Source organism: Struthio camelus, chromosome 35, assembly GCF_040807025.1.
Source record: "Struthio camelus isolate bStrCam1 chromosome 35, bStrCam1.hap1, whole genome shotgun sequence".
NCBI classification, from domain to species: Eukaryota; Metazoa; Chordata; class Aves; order Struthioniformes; family Struthionidae; genus Struthio; species Struthio camelus.
The window spans coordinates 68,610-84,455 of NC_090976.1; the positions used below are offsets into that span (position 1 = coordinate 68,610).

General features: G+C 75.9%; 2 protein-coding genes across 6 annotated transcripts in view; both read right to left on the reverse strand.

Moving 5' to 3' along the window:
* Positions 1-807: 807 nt before the first annotated feature.
* Positions 808-9,944, reverse strand: FRMD8 (FERM domain containing 8). 2 transcript variants are annotated; one of them, XM_068923582.1, is made up of 10 exons: positions 9,806-9,944; positions 8,783-8,950; positions 7,463-7,564; positions 7,294-7,352; positions 6,103-6,269; positions 4,135-4,326; positions 3,046-3,169; positions 2,242-2,454; positions 1,369-1,516; positions 814-1,238 (listed from the first exon to the last, which is right to left on the reverse strand). In XM_068923582.1, the coding sequence occupies exons 1-10, from the start codon at positions 9,861-9,863 to the stop codon at positions 1,090-1,092; spliced, it is 1,380 nt and encodes a 459-aa protein (XP_068779683.1). In that variant the 5' UTR covers positions 9,864-9,944; the 3' UTR covers positions 814-1,089. The 2 variants fall into 2 exon arrangements, with proteins under 2 accessions (XP_068779684.1, XP_068779683.1); XM_068923583.1 differs by lacking the exon at positions 2,242-2,454 and having other exon boundaries at positions 808-1,238.
* Positions 9,945-13,396: 3,452 nt separating this feature from the next.
* LOC138063707 (neurexin-1-like) overlaps positions 13,397-15,846 on the reverse strand; it is a 78,896-nt gene continuing 76,446 nt past the window's right edge. For 3 of the 4 annotated variants that reach the window (XM_068923591.1, XM_068923589.1, XM_068923590.1), the window contains one exon: positions 13,398-14,212. In XM_068923591.1, the coding sequence (XP_068779692.1) occupies positions 13,842-14,212 (371 nt within the window). In that variant the 3' untranslated portion in view covers positions 13,398-13,841. Of the gene's footprint in view, positions 14,213-15,846 lie in introns of all 4 variants that reach the window. The other variant, XM_068923588.1, reaches the window with a different exon arrangement.

Genomic DNA, 15,846 nt, shown 5'->3' on the forward strand with positions numbered 1-15,846 from the left:
CCGTGACACGGCTGGGGGGGACGTGACGGAGCCGTGGTGGAGCCATGACACGGATGGAGGTGTGACGGAGCCGTGACACGGCCGGGGGGGGGACGTGACGGAGCCGTGGTGGAGCCATGACACGGATGGAGGCGTGACGGAGCCGTGACACGGCCGGGGGGGGGACGTGACGGAGCCGTGGTGGAGCCATGACACGGATGGAGGCGTGACGGAGCCGTGACACGGCTGGGGGGGGACGGGACGGAGCCGTGGTGGAGCCATGACACGGATGGAGGTGTGACGGAGCCGTGACACGGCTGGGGGGGACGGGACGGAGCCGTGGTGGAGCCATGACACGGATGGAGGCGTGACGGAGCCGTGACACGGCCGGGGGGGGGACGTGACGGAGCCGTGGTGGAGCCATGACACGGATGGAGGCGTGACGGAGCCGTGACACGGCTGGGGGGGGACGGGACGGAGCCGTGGTGGAGCCATGACACGGATGGAGGCGTGACGGAGCCGTGACACGGCCGGGGGGGGCGTGACGGAGCCGTGGTGGAGCCATGACACGGATGGAGGCGTGACGGAGCCGTGACAGGGCCGGGGGGGGCGTGACGGAGCCGTGGTGGAGCCATGACACGGATGGAGGCGTGACGGAGCCGTGACACGGCCGGGGGGGGCGTGACGGAGCCGTGGTGGAGCCATGACACGGATGGAGGCGTGACGGAGCCGTGACACGGCCGGGGGGGGCGTGACGGAGCCGTGACACGGCCGGGGTGGGAGGGGGGGACCATGATGGAGCCGTGACATGATCAGAGCCATGATAAAGCCATGACGAGGGCTGTGACAGGGACACGCAACAGAGGCGTGACAGTGCCGTGAACGGGGGCGGGAGCACGACACGGGCGTGACGGAGGCGTGACGCAAACACGGCCGAGACACGACTGGCGGGAGGGGGCCGCGGCCGAGCCGTGTCCCCGCACACGCACCACCGGCGCCGGCCCCTGTTTATTAGCGGGGACGGTACAATGCGTGGTGGTGGTTGGGGGGGGGGGCGAGCACGCCTGGCCCCCCCCCCGGACGCCTGGGCCCCGGCGGGGGGGGGGGGGCTCAGCCCTGCTCCAGCGCGGCCCCCCCCGGCACGGGGGCGTAGGCGGCGCCGTGCGAGGAGCCCCCGTGCGAGGAGCCCCCGTGCGAGAGCTGCCGCCCGAAGAAGGAGGCCGTGCGCCGGGGGGGCTTCACCCGCCGCAGCTCCTGCCCTGGTGGGGGGGGGGGGGAGAAGGGTGTCACCCGGACGCCTGGGCCCCCACCCGGACGCCTGGGTCCCCGGTTCCGCCCCCCCCACCCCCCCCCACAGCCTCCGTTGCCGGGCGGCCGCCTGTCGCGCACCGTCGTCGACGTAGTCGATGGTGTTGAGGCGCTGGAGCCGCGGGCGGGTGACGCTGTCCTGGCGCCGCAGCGGGGCCCGGGGGGGGCCGGGGCCGTCGCCCCCCCCCAGCGCGATGCAGCACTCGATGAGGGCGCTCATGAGCTCGGCCTGCGGGAGCCGCCGCGGCTGACGACGCCCCGAACACCCCCCAACACCCCCCAACACCCCCCAACACCCGACGGTCAGCCCCGAACACCCCAACCTCCCCCCGGGGCTGTCGTCCCCCCCCCAGCGCTCATGAGCTCGGCCTGTGGGAGCCGCCGTGGCTGACGACACCCCGAACACCCCACAACACCCCACAGTCAGCCCTGAACACCCCACAACACCCGACGGTCAGCCCCGAACACCCCATGAACACCCCAACCTCCCCCCGGGGCTGTCGTCCCCCCCCCCCAGCGCTCATGAGCTCGGCCTGCGGGAGCCGCCATGGCTGACGGCGCCCCCAACACCCCCAAACACTCCCCCGAACACCCCACTGTCACCCCCAAAACACCCCACAGTCACCCGGTCACCCAAAACCACCCCAAAATACCCCATGGTCCCCTGAAAATACCCCCAAGATGCCCTACAGTCACCCGAAAACACCCCACGGTCACCTTCAAGTCCCCCCCCCGCCCCCTGTGGGTGCCCCTCAGCCTGAAGGGAGCGACCGGGGTGGGCCCCAGCCCCACGGCAGGCCCCGGCCCCACAGCAGGCGCCCCGGGGTCCCAGCCCCACGGTGGGTCCCAGCCCCACGGCAGGTCCCGACCCCCCCAGTGAGTCCCGGCCCCACGGCGGGTCCCGGCCCCCCCAGTGGGTCCCAGGCCCACGGCGGGTCCCGGCCCCCCGCTCACCTGCGGGGAGACGACGCGCAGCAGCCGGTTCACGGGGGCGCCCTCGTGGTCGCCATCGAACTCCAGCCAGAGCTGGGGCGGCCCCTCGGCGTCCGCCGGCCCCCCGGCGTCCCCCGGCCCCACGGCGTCCCCCGGTCCCCCGGCGTCCCCCGGCCCCCCGGCGCCCACCAGCTCCCAGCACAGCTCGGGGAAGCTCAGCGTCAGCAGCACGTGCTGGGGCGCCGGGCCGTCAGCCCCACGGCTGCCCCACGGCTGCCCCCAGGGCCCCCCAGCTGCCCCGCCTGCCCCACGGCTGCCCCCCGGTCACCCCATGGCCACCCCACAGCAGCCCCCACCTGCCCTCCAGGGCCCCCCAGTAGCCCCTACCTGCCCCTCGGGGCCCCACGGCCACCCCTACTGGCCCCGCTCCCCCCACCTGCCCCATGGCCTCCCCCACCTGCCCCACGGCCACCCCGCAGCAGCCCCCTACCTGCCCCATGGCCCCCTACCTGCCCCATGGCCACCCTGCAGCAGCCCCCCACCTGCCCCATGGCCCCCAGCTGCCCCATGGCCTCCCCCACCTGCCCCACGGCCACCCCGCAGCAGCCCCCCACCTGCCCCATGGCCCCCAGGGCCCCCAGCTGCCCCATGGCCTCCCCACCTGCCCCACGGCCACCCCGCAGCAGCCCCCCACCTGCCCCATGGCCCCCAGTGCCCCCCACCTGCCCCATGGCCTCCCCCACCTGCCCCATGACCCCCCACCTGCCCCACGGCCTCCCCCGGCTGCTCCCCAGTGCCCCCAATTGCCCCCCGGCCCGGCCCCACCTGCTCACGGGGGTCGATGATGCTGACGCCCTCCAGCCCCACGGCGACGCTCACGGCCCGCCGGCCGCCCCGGCTCAGCAGCCCCCCCGGCGGCCGGTCGATGGCCCCCGGGAAGAAGGCGCAGCTGGGGGCGCCCGGACGCCTGGGTCCCAGGGCCCCGCGCCGCGCCCGGACGCCTGGGTCCCCCCCCCGGACGCCCCCCCCCAACCCGGATGACTGGCCCCCCCAGTGCCTGGTCCCTTCCCCGGACACCGGGGCCCCCCCGAACCCCCAGGACCCTCCCCACTGCCACGGCCCCCCCGGACGCCTGGGCCCCCCGCAGACACCCAGGTCCCTCCTGAACACCCGAGGCCCCCCCGGACACCTGGGCCCCCCCGGACACCCAGGTCCCTCCTGAACACCCGAGGCCCCCCCGGACACCTGGGCCCCCCCAGACACCCAGGTCCCTCCTGAACACCCGAGGCCCCCCGGACTCCTGGGCCCCCCGCAGACACCCAGGTCCCTCCTGAACACCCGAGGCCCCCCAGACTCCTGGGCCCCCCGCAGACACCCAAGGTCCCCCCCGCAGATGCCCAGGTCCCCCCCGGCCCCCTGGGCTCCCCTGGACACCCAGGTCCCTCCCGGACCCCTGGGCCCCCCCGGACCCCTGGGTCCCCTGGACACCCAGGTCCCTCCTGAACACCCGAGGCCCCCCGGACTCCTGGGCCCCCCGCAGACACCCAGGTCCCTCCTGAACACCCGAGGTCCCCCCCAGACTCCTGGGCCCCCCGCAGACACCCAAGGTCCCCCCCGCAGATGCCCAGGTCCCCCCCGGCCCCCTGGGCTCCCCTGGACACCCAGGTCCCTCCCGGACCCCTGGGCCCCCCCGGACCCCTGGGTCCCCTGGACACCCAGGTCCCTCCCAGACTCCTGGGCCCCCCCGGACCCCTGGGTCCCCTGGACACCCAGGTCCCTCAAGAACACCCGAGGCCCCCCGGACCCCTGGGCCCCCCGCAGACGCCCAGGTCCCTCCCGGCCCCCTGGGCCCCCCCGGACCCCCCGGACCCCCAGGTCCCCCCCGGACCCCTGGGCCCCCCCGGCCCCGCTCACCCGTAGTAGGGCAGCTGGTGGCAGCGCTGCAGGAAGGCCCGGTAGAGGCCGGGGGGGGCGGCGGCGGGGCCCGGCCCGGCCCGGAAGGCCTGGAGCAGCCCCAGCTCCGGCGCCCGGCGCCCCCCCCGGCGCAGGGCCCCCAGCAGCCCCCGGCGGCCCCGCGGCCCCGGCACCTCCCGGCCCAGCAGCGGCCTGCGGGCAGCCGCCCCCTCAGCCCCGGGCGCCTGGGCCCCCGGGGGGGGCACCCGGACGCCTGGGCCCCGCGGGGACGGGGGACAACAGGGGCACCCGGGCGCCTGGGCCCCGCGGCGGGGGGAAGGGAGCACCCGGACGCCTGGGCCCCGCGGGGACGGGGGACAACAGGGGCACCCGGACGCCTGGGCCCCGCGGCGGGGGGAAGGGAGCACCCGGATGCCTGGGCCCCGTGGGGACGGGGGACAACAGGGGCACCCGGGCGCCTGGGCCCCGCGGGGACGGGGGACAACAGGGGCACCCGGACGCCTGGGCCCCGCGGCGGGGGGAAGGGAGCACCCAGACGCCTGGGCCCCGCGGGGATGGGGGACAACAGGGGCACCCGGGCGCCTGGGCCCCGCGGGGACGGGGGACAATGGGGGCACCCGGACACCAAGGTCCCTGGGTGACATGGGGCAAGTGGGGACACCCGGACGCCTGGGTCCCGGAGGGGGTGCGGAGGGGCAGGGCCGCCCGGACACCTGGGTCCCGAGGGGGGGGACGCGGAGGCGCCCGGACGCCTGGGTCCCGAGGGGGGGGATGCAGAGGCGCCCGGACGCCTGGGTCCCGGGGAGGGGGGACGCGGAGGCGCCCGGACGCCTGGGTCCCGGGGAGGGGGGACGCGGAGGCGCCCGGACGCCTGGGTCCCGAGGGGGGGGACGCGGAGGCGCCCGGACGCCTGGGTCCCGAGGGGGGGGACGCGGAGGCGCCCGGACGCCTGGGTCCCGGGGAGGGGGGACGCGGAGGCGCCCGGACGCCTGGGTCCCGAGGGGGGGGATGCAGAGGCGCCCGGACGCCTGGGTCCCGGGGAGGGGGGACGCGGAGGCGCCCGGACGCCTGGGTCCCGGGGAGGGGGGACGCGGAGGCGCCCGGACGCCTGGGTCCCAGGAGGGGGGACGCGGAGGCGCCCGGACGCCTGGGTCCCAGGAGGGGGGACGCGGAGGCGCCCGGACGCCTGGGTCCCGGGGAGGGGGACGCGGAGGCGCCCGGACGCCTGGGTCCCGGGGAGGGGGACGCGGAGGCGCCCGGACGCCTGGGTCCCGGGAGGGGGGACGCGGAGGCGCCTGGACGCCTGGGTCCCGGGAGGGGGGACGCGGAGGCGCCCGGACGCCTGGGTCCCGAGGGGGGGGATGCAGAGGCGCCCGGACGCCTGGGTCCCGGGGAGGGGGGACGCGGAGGCGCCCGGACGCCTGGGTCCCGGGGAGGGGGGACGCGGAGGCGCCCGGACGCCTGGGTCCCGAGGGGGGGGACGCGGAGGCGCCCGGACGCCTGGGTCCCGAGGGGGGGGACGCGGAGGCGCCCGGACGCCTGGGTCCCGGGGAGGGGGGACGCGGAGGCGCCCGGACGCCTGGGTCCCGAGGGGGGGGATGCAGAGGCGCCCGGACGCCTGGGTCCCGGGGAGGGGGGACGCGGAGGCGCCCGGACGCCTGGGTCCCGAGGGGGGGGACGCGGAGGCGCCTGGACGCCTGGGTCCCGGGAGGGGGGACGCGGAGGCGCCCGGACGCCTGGGTCCCGGGAGGGGGGACGCGGAGGCGCCCGGACGCCTGGGTCCCGGGAGGGGGGACGCGGAGGCGCCCGGACGCCTGGGTCCCGGGAGGGGGGACGCGGAGGCGCCCGGACGCCTGGGTCCCGCGCCAGGCCGGGGGAGGGGAAGGCGCGGGGAACAAGAGGGCTCTGTGCGGAGGGAGGGGGCGGGGGAGGGCGCCGGGGCGGCGGCCCGGACGCCGGGGCCCTCACCGCAGGGCGCTGGCGGTGTGGCGGCGCTCGTCGAAGGGGCCCAGGCGCAGGCGGCAGACGAGGGCGCCCAGCTCCTCGCAGTCCTCGGGGTCGCAGGGGTAGCGGCCGCCCAGCAGGTTCCCGCGCGCCTCCTCGTACAGCAGCCGCAGCAGCTCCTCGTCCTCCAGCTGCCCCGCCCCGCCCCGCGGGGACCCAGGCGTCCGGGACCGCGCGGGGACCAGGCGTCAGGGACCGCGCGGGGACCCAGGCGTCCGGGACCGCGCGGGGACCAGGCGTCAGGGACCGCGCGGGGACCCAGGCGTCCGGGACCGCGCGGGGACCCAGGCGTCAGGGACCGCGCGGGGACCCAGGCGTCCGGGACCGCGCGGGGACCCAGGCGTCCGGGGCAGACCCCCACTCCCTTCACCCAGCCCCCACAGGGACCCAGGTGTCCGGGGCAGCCCCCATCCCCTCCACCCAGCCCCCACGGGGACCCAGGTGTCCGGGGCAGCCCCCTCCACCCAGCCCCCGCGGGGACCCAGGCGTCCGGGACCGCGCGGGGACCCAGGCGTCCGGGGCAGCCCCCCGCCACAGGGACCCAGGCGTCCGGGGCAGCCCCCATCCCCTCCACCCAGCCCCCACGGGGACCCAGGCGTCCGGGGCAGCCCCCATCCCCTCCACCCAGCCCCCACGGGGACCCAGGCGTCCGGGGCAGACCCCCACTCCCTTCACCCAGCCCCCACGGGGACCCAGGCGTCCGGGGCAGCCCCCCGCCACAGGGACCCAGGCGTCCGGGGCAGCCCCCATCCCCTCCACCCAGCCCCCACGGGGACCCAGGCGTCCGGGGCAGCCCCCATCCCCTCCACCCAGCCCCCACAGGGACCCAGGCGTCCGGGGCAGCCCCCCACTCCCTCCACCCAGCCCCCACGAGGACCCAGGCGTCCGGGGCAGCCCCCCGCCACGGGGACCCAGGTGTCCGGGGCAGCCCCCATCCCCTCCACCCAGCCCCCACGAGGACCCAGGCGTCCGGGGCAGACCCCCATCCCCTCCACCCAGCCCCTGTGGGGACCCGGGCGTCCGGGGCAGCCCCCCATCCCCTCCACCCAGCCCCTGTGGGGACCCGGGCATCTGGGACCCCATCACCCCCCTTGCCCAGCCCTCCCGGGGACCCAGGCGTCCGGGAGGGGACCCAGGCGTCCGGGAGCGTCTCACCTCCAGCTCCTTCTTCTTGGAGAAGAAGACGTTCCTGCGCAGCTGCAGACACGGCTCATCTGGGGGCAGACGGAGTCAGGCGGGGCCCAGGCGTCCGGGGGGCCCCGCGTCTGCCCCCGTGCCCCCTGCAGGGGCCCAGGCGTCCGGGGGGCCCAGGCGTCCGGCTCACCCTGGGCGATGTCGCTGTCGGGGGCGTCGCTGAAGCGCAGCAGCAGCTCCGGCCACTGGCGGCAGAGGCGGAACGGCTGGTGCTTGGGCTTGAGCTGCACCTCTGGGGGCCGGCGTCAGCGGGGGCCCAGGCGTCCGGGCCCGACCCCCGCCCCCCCGAGGGGCCCAGGCGTCCTGACCTGACCCCCACCCCCCGAGGGGCCCAGGCGTCCTGACCTGACCTCCACCCCCCGAGGGACCCAGGCGTCCTGACCGGACCCCCACTCCCCCCCAGGAGGGGCCCAGGCGTCCTGACCTGACCCCCACCCCCCGAGGGGCCCAGGTGTCCTGACCTGACCCCAACCCCCCCCGAGGGGCCCAGGCGTCCTGACCTAACCCCCACCCCCAGAAGGGGCCCAGGCGTCCTGACCTAACCCCCACCCCCATGAGGGGCCCAGGTGTCCAGGCCCGCCCCCCACCCCCCAGGAGGGGCCCAGGCGTCCTGACCTGACCCCCACCCCCCAGGAGGGGCCCAGGCGTCCTGACCTGACCCCCGCCCCCCCGAGGGGCCCAGGTGTCCTGACTTGACCCCCACCCCCCAGGAGGGGCCCAGGCGTCCGGGCCCGACCAACGCCCCCCCGAGGGGCCCAGACGTCCTGACCTGACCCCAACCCCCCCCCAAGAGGGGCCCAGGCGTCCTGACCTGACCCCCACCCCCAGAAGGGGCCCAGGCGTCCTGACCTAACCCCCACCCCCAGGAGGGGCCCAGGTGTCCAGGCCCGCCCCCCACCCCCCATGAGGGGCCCAGGCGTCCTGACCTGACCCCCGCCCCCCCCGAGGGGCCCAGGCGTCCTGACCTAACCCCCACCCCCAGAAGGGGCCCAGGCGTCCTGACCTAACCCCCACCCCCATGAGGGGCCCAGGTGTCCAGGCCCGCCCCCCACCCCCCAGGAGGGGCCCAGGCGTCCTGACCTGACCCCCGCCCCCCAGGAGGGGCCCAGGCGTCCTGACCTGACCCCCGCCCCCCCGAGGGGTCCAGGCGTCCTGACCTAACCCCCACCCCCAGAAGGGGCCCAGGCGTCCTGACCTAACCCCCACCCCCATGAGGGGCCCAGGTGTCCAGGCCCGCCCCCCACCCCCCAGGAGGGGCCCAGGCGTCCTGACCTGACCCCCACCCCCCAGGAGGGGCCCAGGTGTCCTGACTTGACCCCTGCCCCCCCCGAGGGGCCCGGGCGTCCTGACCCCTGCCCCCCCCGAGGGGCCCGGGCGTCCTGAGCCCCAACCACCCCCGAGGGGCCCGGGCGTCCTGGCCGGCCCCGCCCCCCGCGGGCCCGCGGCTCACCGAGCAGGGGCGAGGCGAGCCAGAGCGCCAGGGCCTGGCCGGCGGCCTCGGGCAGGCGCAGGGCGGCGCGCAGGCGCCGCTGCAGCTCGCCGGCCGTCGCCCCGGGCGGGTGCTCCAGCGCCAGCGGCACCGCCGCCCCGTCCGCCAGGAACACCAGCACGTCCGGCCCTGCGGGGGCCCCGGCGTCCGGCTGCGCGGGGCCCGGCCTCCGGGGGCCCCCGCCTCCGGGGGGCCCAGGTGTCCGGGGGGCCCAGCCCGCCCCGCCCGGCCCGCCGCCCGGGCTCCCGCTCCGCCCGGGGCCCAGGTGTCCGAGGGGCCCAGGTGTCCAGGGGGCCCGCTCCGCCCGGGGCCCAGGTGTCCGAGGGGCCCAGGTGTCCAGGGGGCCCGCTCCGCCCGGGGCCCAGGTGTCCAGGGGGCCCAGGTGTCCAGGGGGCCCGCTCCGCCCGGGGCCCAGGTGTCCAGGGGGCCCAGGTGTCCAGGGGGCCCACTCCGCCCGGGGCCCAGGTGTCCGAGGGGCCCAGGTGTCCAGGGGGCCCCGGCATCCGGGGGTCCCGCTCTGTTCATCCCGCTGCCCGGGGCCCCGGTGTCCAGGCTCCCGCTCCGCCCGGGGCCCAGGTGTCCGAGGGGCCCAGGTGTCCGGGGGTGTCCAAGGGGCCCAGGTGTCCGGGGGGCCCGCCCCGCCCGTCCCGCCGCCCGGGCTCCCGCTCCGCCTGGGGCCCAGGTGTCCGGGGGGCCCCGGCGTCCGAGGGGCCCCGGCGTCCAGGCTCCCGCTCCACCTGTCCCACCGCCCCGGCGTCCCCGCTCCGCCCGGGGCCCTGGTGTCCGGGGGGGCCCCGGCGTCCGAGGGACCCAGCTCCGCCCCCACCCCCCGTGAGGGACCCAGGCGTCCTGGTAGCGCCCTCCCCCCCCAGGGCCCCCGCCTGCCCCCAACGGTTCAGGGCCTCCAGGTGCCCCCTCCCCCGGGGGGCCCAGGCGTCCGGGTGCCCCCTCCCCCCGAGGGGCCCAGGCGTCCCGGCCTCTCACCGGTCCCGCTCCCGCGCCGGGCGCCGCCGGGGGGGGCGGGCGGCCCCTCCCCCTCCATGCGCGGGGCCGGGGTCACGCCGGGGTCACGCCGGGGTCACGCCGGGGTCAGGGCGCCCCGGGCTCCGCTCGGCGCCGCCGCCGCCGCCGCCGCGCCGGAAGCGCCGCCGAGGGGGGAGGGGGCGTGGTCCCTCCCGGCCCCGCCCCCCGCAGCCACACGTCATCCACGGCGCCCCGCCCCTTCGCGTCACGTGCCGCCCCCCCCAGCGGCGGTGCTGCCACCTGCCGGCGGGGCGGGCGCGGCACCCGGACGCCTGGGCCCCCCCCAGGCTCCTGGACCCCCCCCCCAGTCTCCTGGGCCCCCCCGGACGCCTGGGCCCCCCCGGATGCCTGGGCCCCCCAGACATCTGGGCCCCCCCCAGTCTCCTGAGCCCCCCCAGACGCCTGGCCCCCCTCCAGTCTTCTAGGCCACCCCCGGACACCTGGGCCCCCCCCCGGTCGCCTGGGCCCCCCAGACACCTGGGCCCCCCGGACGCCTGGGCCCCCACCCCAGTCTCCTGGGCCCCCCCCGGTATCCTGGCCCCCCCAGTCTCCTTCCCCCCCCCCCCCAGTCTCCTGGCCCCCCCCGGCCGCCTGGGCCCCCCCCCGGTCGGCGCAGGAAGAGGCGGAGGCGCGCTACGAAGTTAGAGTCGTGTTTGCGCTGTGCGCGATGGGCGGGGGGGGGCCCGGGGGGGCCCCGGAGTCCCGGAGCGCGGCGGGGGGGGGAAGGCGGGGGGGGTCCTGGGGGGCCCCGGAGTCCGAGAGGGGCCCAGGAGTCCCGGAGTGCAGCGGGGGTCCTGGGGGGCCCCGGAGTCCGAGGGGGCCCAGGAGTCTGAGAGGGGCCCAGGAGTCCCGGAGCGCGGCGGGGGTCCTGGGGGGCCCCGGAGTCCGAGGGGGCCCAGGAGTCTGAGAGGGGCCCAGGAGTCCCGGAGTGCAGCGGGGGTCCTGGGGGGCCCCGGAGTCCGAGAGGGGCCCAGGAGTCCGAGAGGGGCCCAGGAGTCCTGGAGTGCAGCGGGGGTCCTGGGGGGCCCCGGAGTCCGAGGGGGCCCAGGAGTCCGAGGGGGGCCCAGGAGTCCCGGAGCGCGGCGGCGGGCGGGGGGGGAGGGGGGGGCGGACCCCGGTTTCTCGTTTCTTTTATTGTCGTCGTCGGTTTTGTCCGAAATTAAAAAAAACAAACAAACAAAAACCGGCAGCGGAAAACGGGGGGAAACGGGTAAAACCGAACGGAAGAAAAAGAGTAAAAACGGCGCCTCCCCCCCCCCAACGCGGCCCGAGGGGGGGCCCCAACCTGGCGCCATTTTGTGGGGGGGACCCCAACCCGGCGCCATTTTGTGTGTTTGGGGGGGGGGGGCACGACCCCGCATGGCCGGGCGCCATGTTGTGGGGGGGCGACACCCCGTTTCGGGGGCCCCTCGGCGTCCTCGGTCCGGGCGGGGGGCGCTCCGGCCCGGCCGCCATCTCGTGGGGGTCCCCGCAGGGCCGGGGGCCGCCTGGGGAACGGGGGCCCCCCGCCTCAGTCGCCATTTTGTGGCGGGACCCCCCACGCCGGGCGCCATTTTGTGGCGGGACCCCCACACCGGGCGCCATTTTGTGGTGGGACCCTCCCCAGTTGCCATTTTGTGGCAAGACCCCCCACACCAGACACCATTTTGTGGCGGGACCCCCACACCGGGCGCCATTTTGTGGCGGGACCCCCACACTGGGCACCATTTTGTGGCGGGACCCCCCACACCAGATGCCATTTTGTGGTGGGACCCCCACACTGGGTGCCATTTTGTGGTGGGACCCTCCCCAGTTGCCATTTTGTGGCAAGACCCCCCACACCAGACACCATTTTGTGGCGGGACCCCCACACCGGGCGCCATTTTGTGGCGGGACCCCCACACTGGCACCATTTTGTGGCGGGACCCCCACACTGGGCACCATTTTGTGGCGGGACCCCCACACCAGATGCCATTTTGTGGTGGGACCCCCACACTGGGTGCCATTTTGTGGTGGGACCCTCCCCAGTTGCCATTTTGTGGCAAGACCCCCCACACCAGACGCCATTTTGTGGCGGGACCCGCACACCAGACGCCATTTTGTGGCCAGATCCCCACACTGGCACCATTTTGTGGTGGGACCCCCACACTGGGCGCCATTTTGTGGCCAGATCCCCACACTGGGCGCCATTTTGTGGCCAGATCCCCACATCAGACACCATTTTGTGGCCAGATCCCCACACCAGACACCATTTTGCGGCAATACCCCCACGCCAGGCGCCATTTTGTGGCAAGACCCCCCCCTGCGCGGCCGGACGCCGTTGGGTGTGGAGGGGACGCCGCGTCGGTCATCGTTCGGGGAGGGGGGGACCCGCCGCGCCGTCGCTCCGGCTTGGGGACCCCCCCACGTCGGTCACTGTCTCGCGGAGGGCGCCCGCGTCGCCGGGTGCCATGTTGTGATGGGGGCCCACGTCGGGCGCCATTTTGCGGTGAAGGTGGGACCCCCACGTCGGGCGCCATTTTGTGGTGAGGGTGGGACCCCCACGTCCAGCGCCATTTTGTGGTGAGGGTGGGGGAGACCCCCACGTTGGGCGCCATTTTGCGGTGAACGTGAGACCCCCCCACGTCGGACGCCATTTTGCGATGTAGGTGGGACCCCCACGTCGGGCGCCATTTTGTGGTGAGGGTGGGGGAGACCCCCACGTCAGGCGCCATTTTGCGGTGAAGGTGGGACCCCCACGTCGGGCGCCATTTTGTGGTGAGGGTGGGACCCCCACGTCCAGCGCCATTTTGTGATGAGGGTGGGGGAGACCCCCACGTCGGGCGCCATTTTGCGATGTAGGTGGGACCCCCACGTCGGGCGCCATTTTGTGGTGAGGGTGGGGGAGACCCCCACGTCGGGCGCCATTTTGCGGTGAAGGTGGGACCCCCACGTCGGGCGCCATTTTGTGGTGAAACTGGGACCCCCACGTCCAGCGCCATTTTGTGATGAGGGTGGGGGGGACCCCCACGTCGGGCGCCATTTTGCGATGTAGGTGGGACCCCCACGTCGGGCGCCATTTTGCGATGGGGAGGGGGGAGATCCCCCCCCCCGGGGCCGGTCTGCGTTTCGTCGGCCGCCGCGCTGCGAGGAGGGGGCACCAGCGGGGGGGGGCGGGGGCCGTCCCGCGCCGGGGCCGTCGTTTCGGGGCGACCCTCCGCGGCGTCGCTCCGGGGTCGGGGGGGACGACACATCCCACGTCGGTCTTCGCTGGCCTCGGGGTCGGGGTGATGGTGGTGGTGGTTGGGGGGGGGACGTCACCCCGCGTCGCCGCTCCGGGACGGGGGGGCCCCGCTCGGCTCCGGTTTCGGTGTACGGGGGGCCCCCGCTCAGCTCCAGTTTCGGTGTACGGGGGCCCCGCTCGGCTCCAGTTTCGGGGTACAGGGGGCCCCGCTCGGCTCCGGTTTCGGTGTACGGGGGCCCCCCGCTCGGCTCCGGTTTTGGGGAACGGGGGGCCCCGCTCGGCTCCGGTTTTGGGGAACGGGGCCCCCCGCTCAGCTCCAGTTTCGGGGTACAGGGGGCCCCGCTCGGCTCCGGTTTCGGGGTACAGGGCCCCCCGCTCGGCTCCGGTTTTGGTGTACGGGGCCCCCCGCTCGGCTCCAGTTTCGGGGTACAGGGGGCCCCGCTCGGCTCCGGTTTCGGTGTACGGGGGGGCCCTGCTCGGCTCCGGTTTCGGTGTACGGGGCCCCCCGCTCGGCTCCGGTTTTGGGGAACGGGGGCCCCGCTCGGCTCCGGTTTCGGGGGACGGGGGGCCCCACTTGGCTCCAGTTTCGGTGTACGGGGGGACCCCGTGCAGCTCCAGTTTCGGGGTACAGGGGGCCCCGCTCGGCTCCGGTTTCGGTGTACGGGGGCCCCCGCTCGGCTCCGGTTTCGGTGTACGGGGGCCCCGCTCGGCTCCGGTTTCGGGGGATGGGGGGCCCCACTTGGCTCCGGTTTCGGGGTACAGGGGGCCCCCCGCTCGGCTCCGGTTTCGGGGCGCTCACACGTAATACTCCTTGTCCTTGTTTTTCTTCCCCTTGGCAGGCGCCTTGGCCGGGCCGGGCGGCTTCTCCTTGCCGGGGACGGCGGCGGCGGCGGCGGCGATGGCGGCGCCGCGGGACCCCCCTCCCCGAGCGGCGGCGGCGGCGGCGGCGGCGGCGGCGGCGGCCGCCTCGGCGCCGTAGGAGCCTTCGTCCCTGTTGCGGTACTTGTACATGGCGTAGAGGAGGATGAGGATGCAGAGGGCGGCGGCGGCCACGATGCCCACCACCATGCCCGTGGTGCTGCCGGCCTCGCGCACCACCTCCACGGCGCCCGGCGGCGGCGGCGGCGGCGGCGGGGGCGGCGGGGGGCGGCCCCCCCCCGGCTCCGCTGTGGGGACACGCGGCGGCGTCACCGAGGGTCTCGGCGGCGGCGGCCGGCCGGGGCCGCCCTCCCGCGGGTGCCGCTCGCCCGCCGGCACCGGCCCCCCGGGCAGGGTGACGCTGGGGGGGGACGAAGCGGCGGCGGCCACCACGACGGCCGGGGGGTGGCGGGTGGGGGCCGGCGGCGGGGACGGGGACGCGGCGGCGGCGAAGTCCTCGTCGTCGGCCGGCGGCAGGCTGGAGTCGGCCGCTTCGCCCGAGGCGAAGCCCGAGGCGGCCGGGGGCTCCTCGCAGTCGGGGCCGCAGGCCGGGGGGGGGGCGCGGGGGGGGGAGGCCGCCGCCGGGGACGCCGGCAGCACCAGCTCGCCGCCTGCGGACGGGGTTGGAGGGGGGGGGGGGAACGGGACAGACACACGGACGCGGCGTCAGCGCCCGGCCCTGCCCCGGGCCCCCCCCCTTGCTGCGGGGGGACGCCCCCCTCCCACCCTCCCCACCCCCCCGCCTCACCCCCCCCCTTTGTCCCCCTTGTCCCCCCCTTTGTCCCCCCCCGAGACCCGCCGAGGGCGGCGATCCACTTTTAACCGTTATCGCTAATTTTTTTTTTTTTTTTTTTTTTTAAGAGCAAACCGCGGCGCTGCCGTCAACTTACATCGAGGAATGGGGCCGGGTGATTTTAGCGTGGAGGGAAAGAAATTGCAGGAAGGAAGAATAAGAAAAAAAAAAGCATAAAAGAATATAAATAAAAAGAAGAGAAACGGAACAAAACAAAACAAAAAAAAAAGGAAAAAAGAGAGAGACTCGGTAAGAAGGTTCCCGGCCCGGACGGGGAGGAGGAGGAGGAGGGAGCGGGGAAGGCCACGGCCGCGCCGGGCCGGGCCAGGCTGGGCGGCCCCCCCCGGCACTGCTCCAGCCGCCGCCGCCGAGTGTCTGCGTCCGGGCGTCTGTCCGGCACCGTCTGTCTGTGCAGCCCTGCGCACAGCCGTCCAGCCGGGCAACCATCCATCCAGCTAGCAACCATCCGGGTGACCAGCCGCCCGGCCAGGCCACCATCTGTCCATCCGGGCAACCATCCCTGCAGCCATCCATCCACCGTCCATCCATCCATCCCTGCAACCCTCTGGGCAACCATCCGTCCAGCTGGGCAACCATCCGGGTGACCATCCGTCCACCCAGGCAACCATCCATCCAGCTGGGCAACCATCCAGGCAACCATTTGTCCAGCCGGGCAACCATCTGGGTGACCGTCTGTCCACCCAGGCAACCATCCATCCAGCTGAGCAACCATCCGGGCCACCATCTGTCCATCTGGGCAACCACCCCTGCAGCCATCCATCCATCCGTCCATCCCTGCAACCCTCTGGGCAACCATCTGTCCAGCTGGGCAACCATCGGGTGACCATCCGTCCACCCAAGCAACCATCCATCCAGCTGGACAACCATCTGGGCAAGCATCCGTCCACCCAGGCAACCACCGGTCCAACTGGGCAACCATCCGGGCAACCACCCCTGCAGCCATCCATCCATCCGTCCATCCCTGCAACCCTCTGGGCAACCAGCCGTCCAGCTGGGCAACCATCCGGGCAAGCATCCGTCTACCCAGGCAACCATCTGTCTAGCTGGGCAACCATCCAGGTGACCATC

Bases quoted from the DNA above. Each gene is read 5' to 3' on its own strand.
- FRMD8 (XM_068923582.1), bottom strand. From the start codon at position 9,863: ATGGAGGGGGAGGGGCCGCCCGCCCCCCCCGGCGGCGCCCGGCGCGGG. The intron at 7,353-7,462 runs GTGAGCCGGACG...GTCTGCCCCCAG, and splicing joins CGACAGCGACATCGCCCAGG to ATGAGCCGTGTCTGCAGCTG. The intron at 6,270-7,293 runs GTGAGACGCTCC...GGGGCGGGGCAG, and splicing joins CCAAGAAGAAGGAGCTGGAG to CTGGAGGACGAGGAGCTGCT.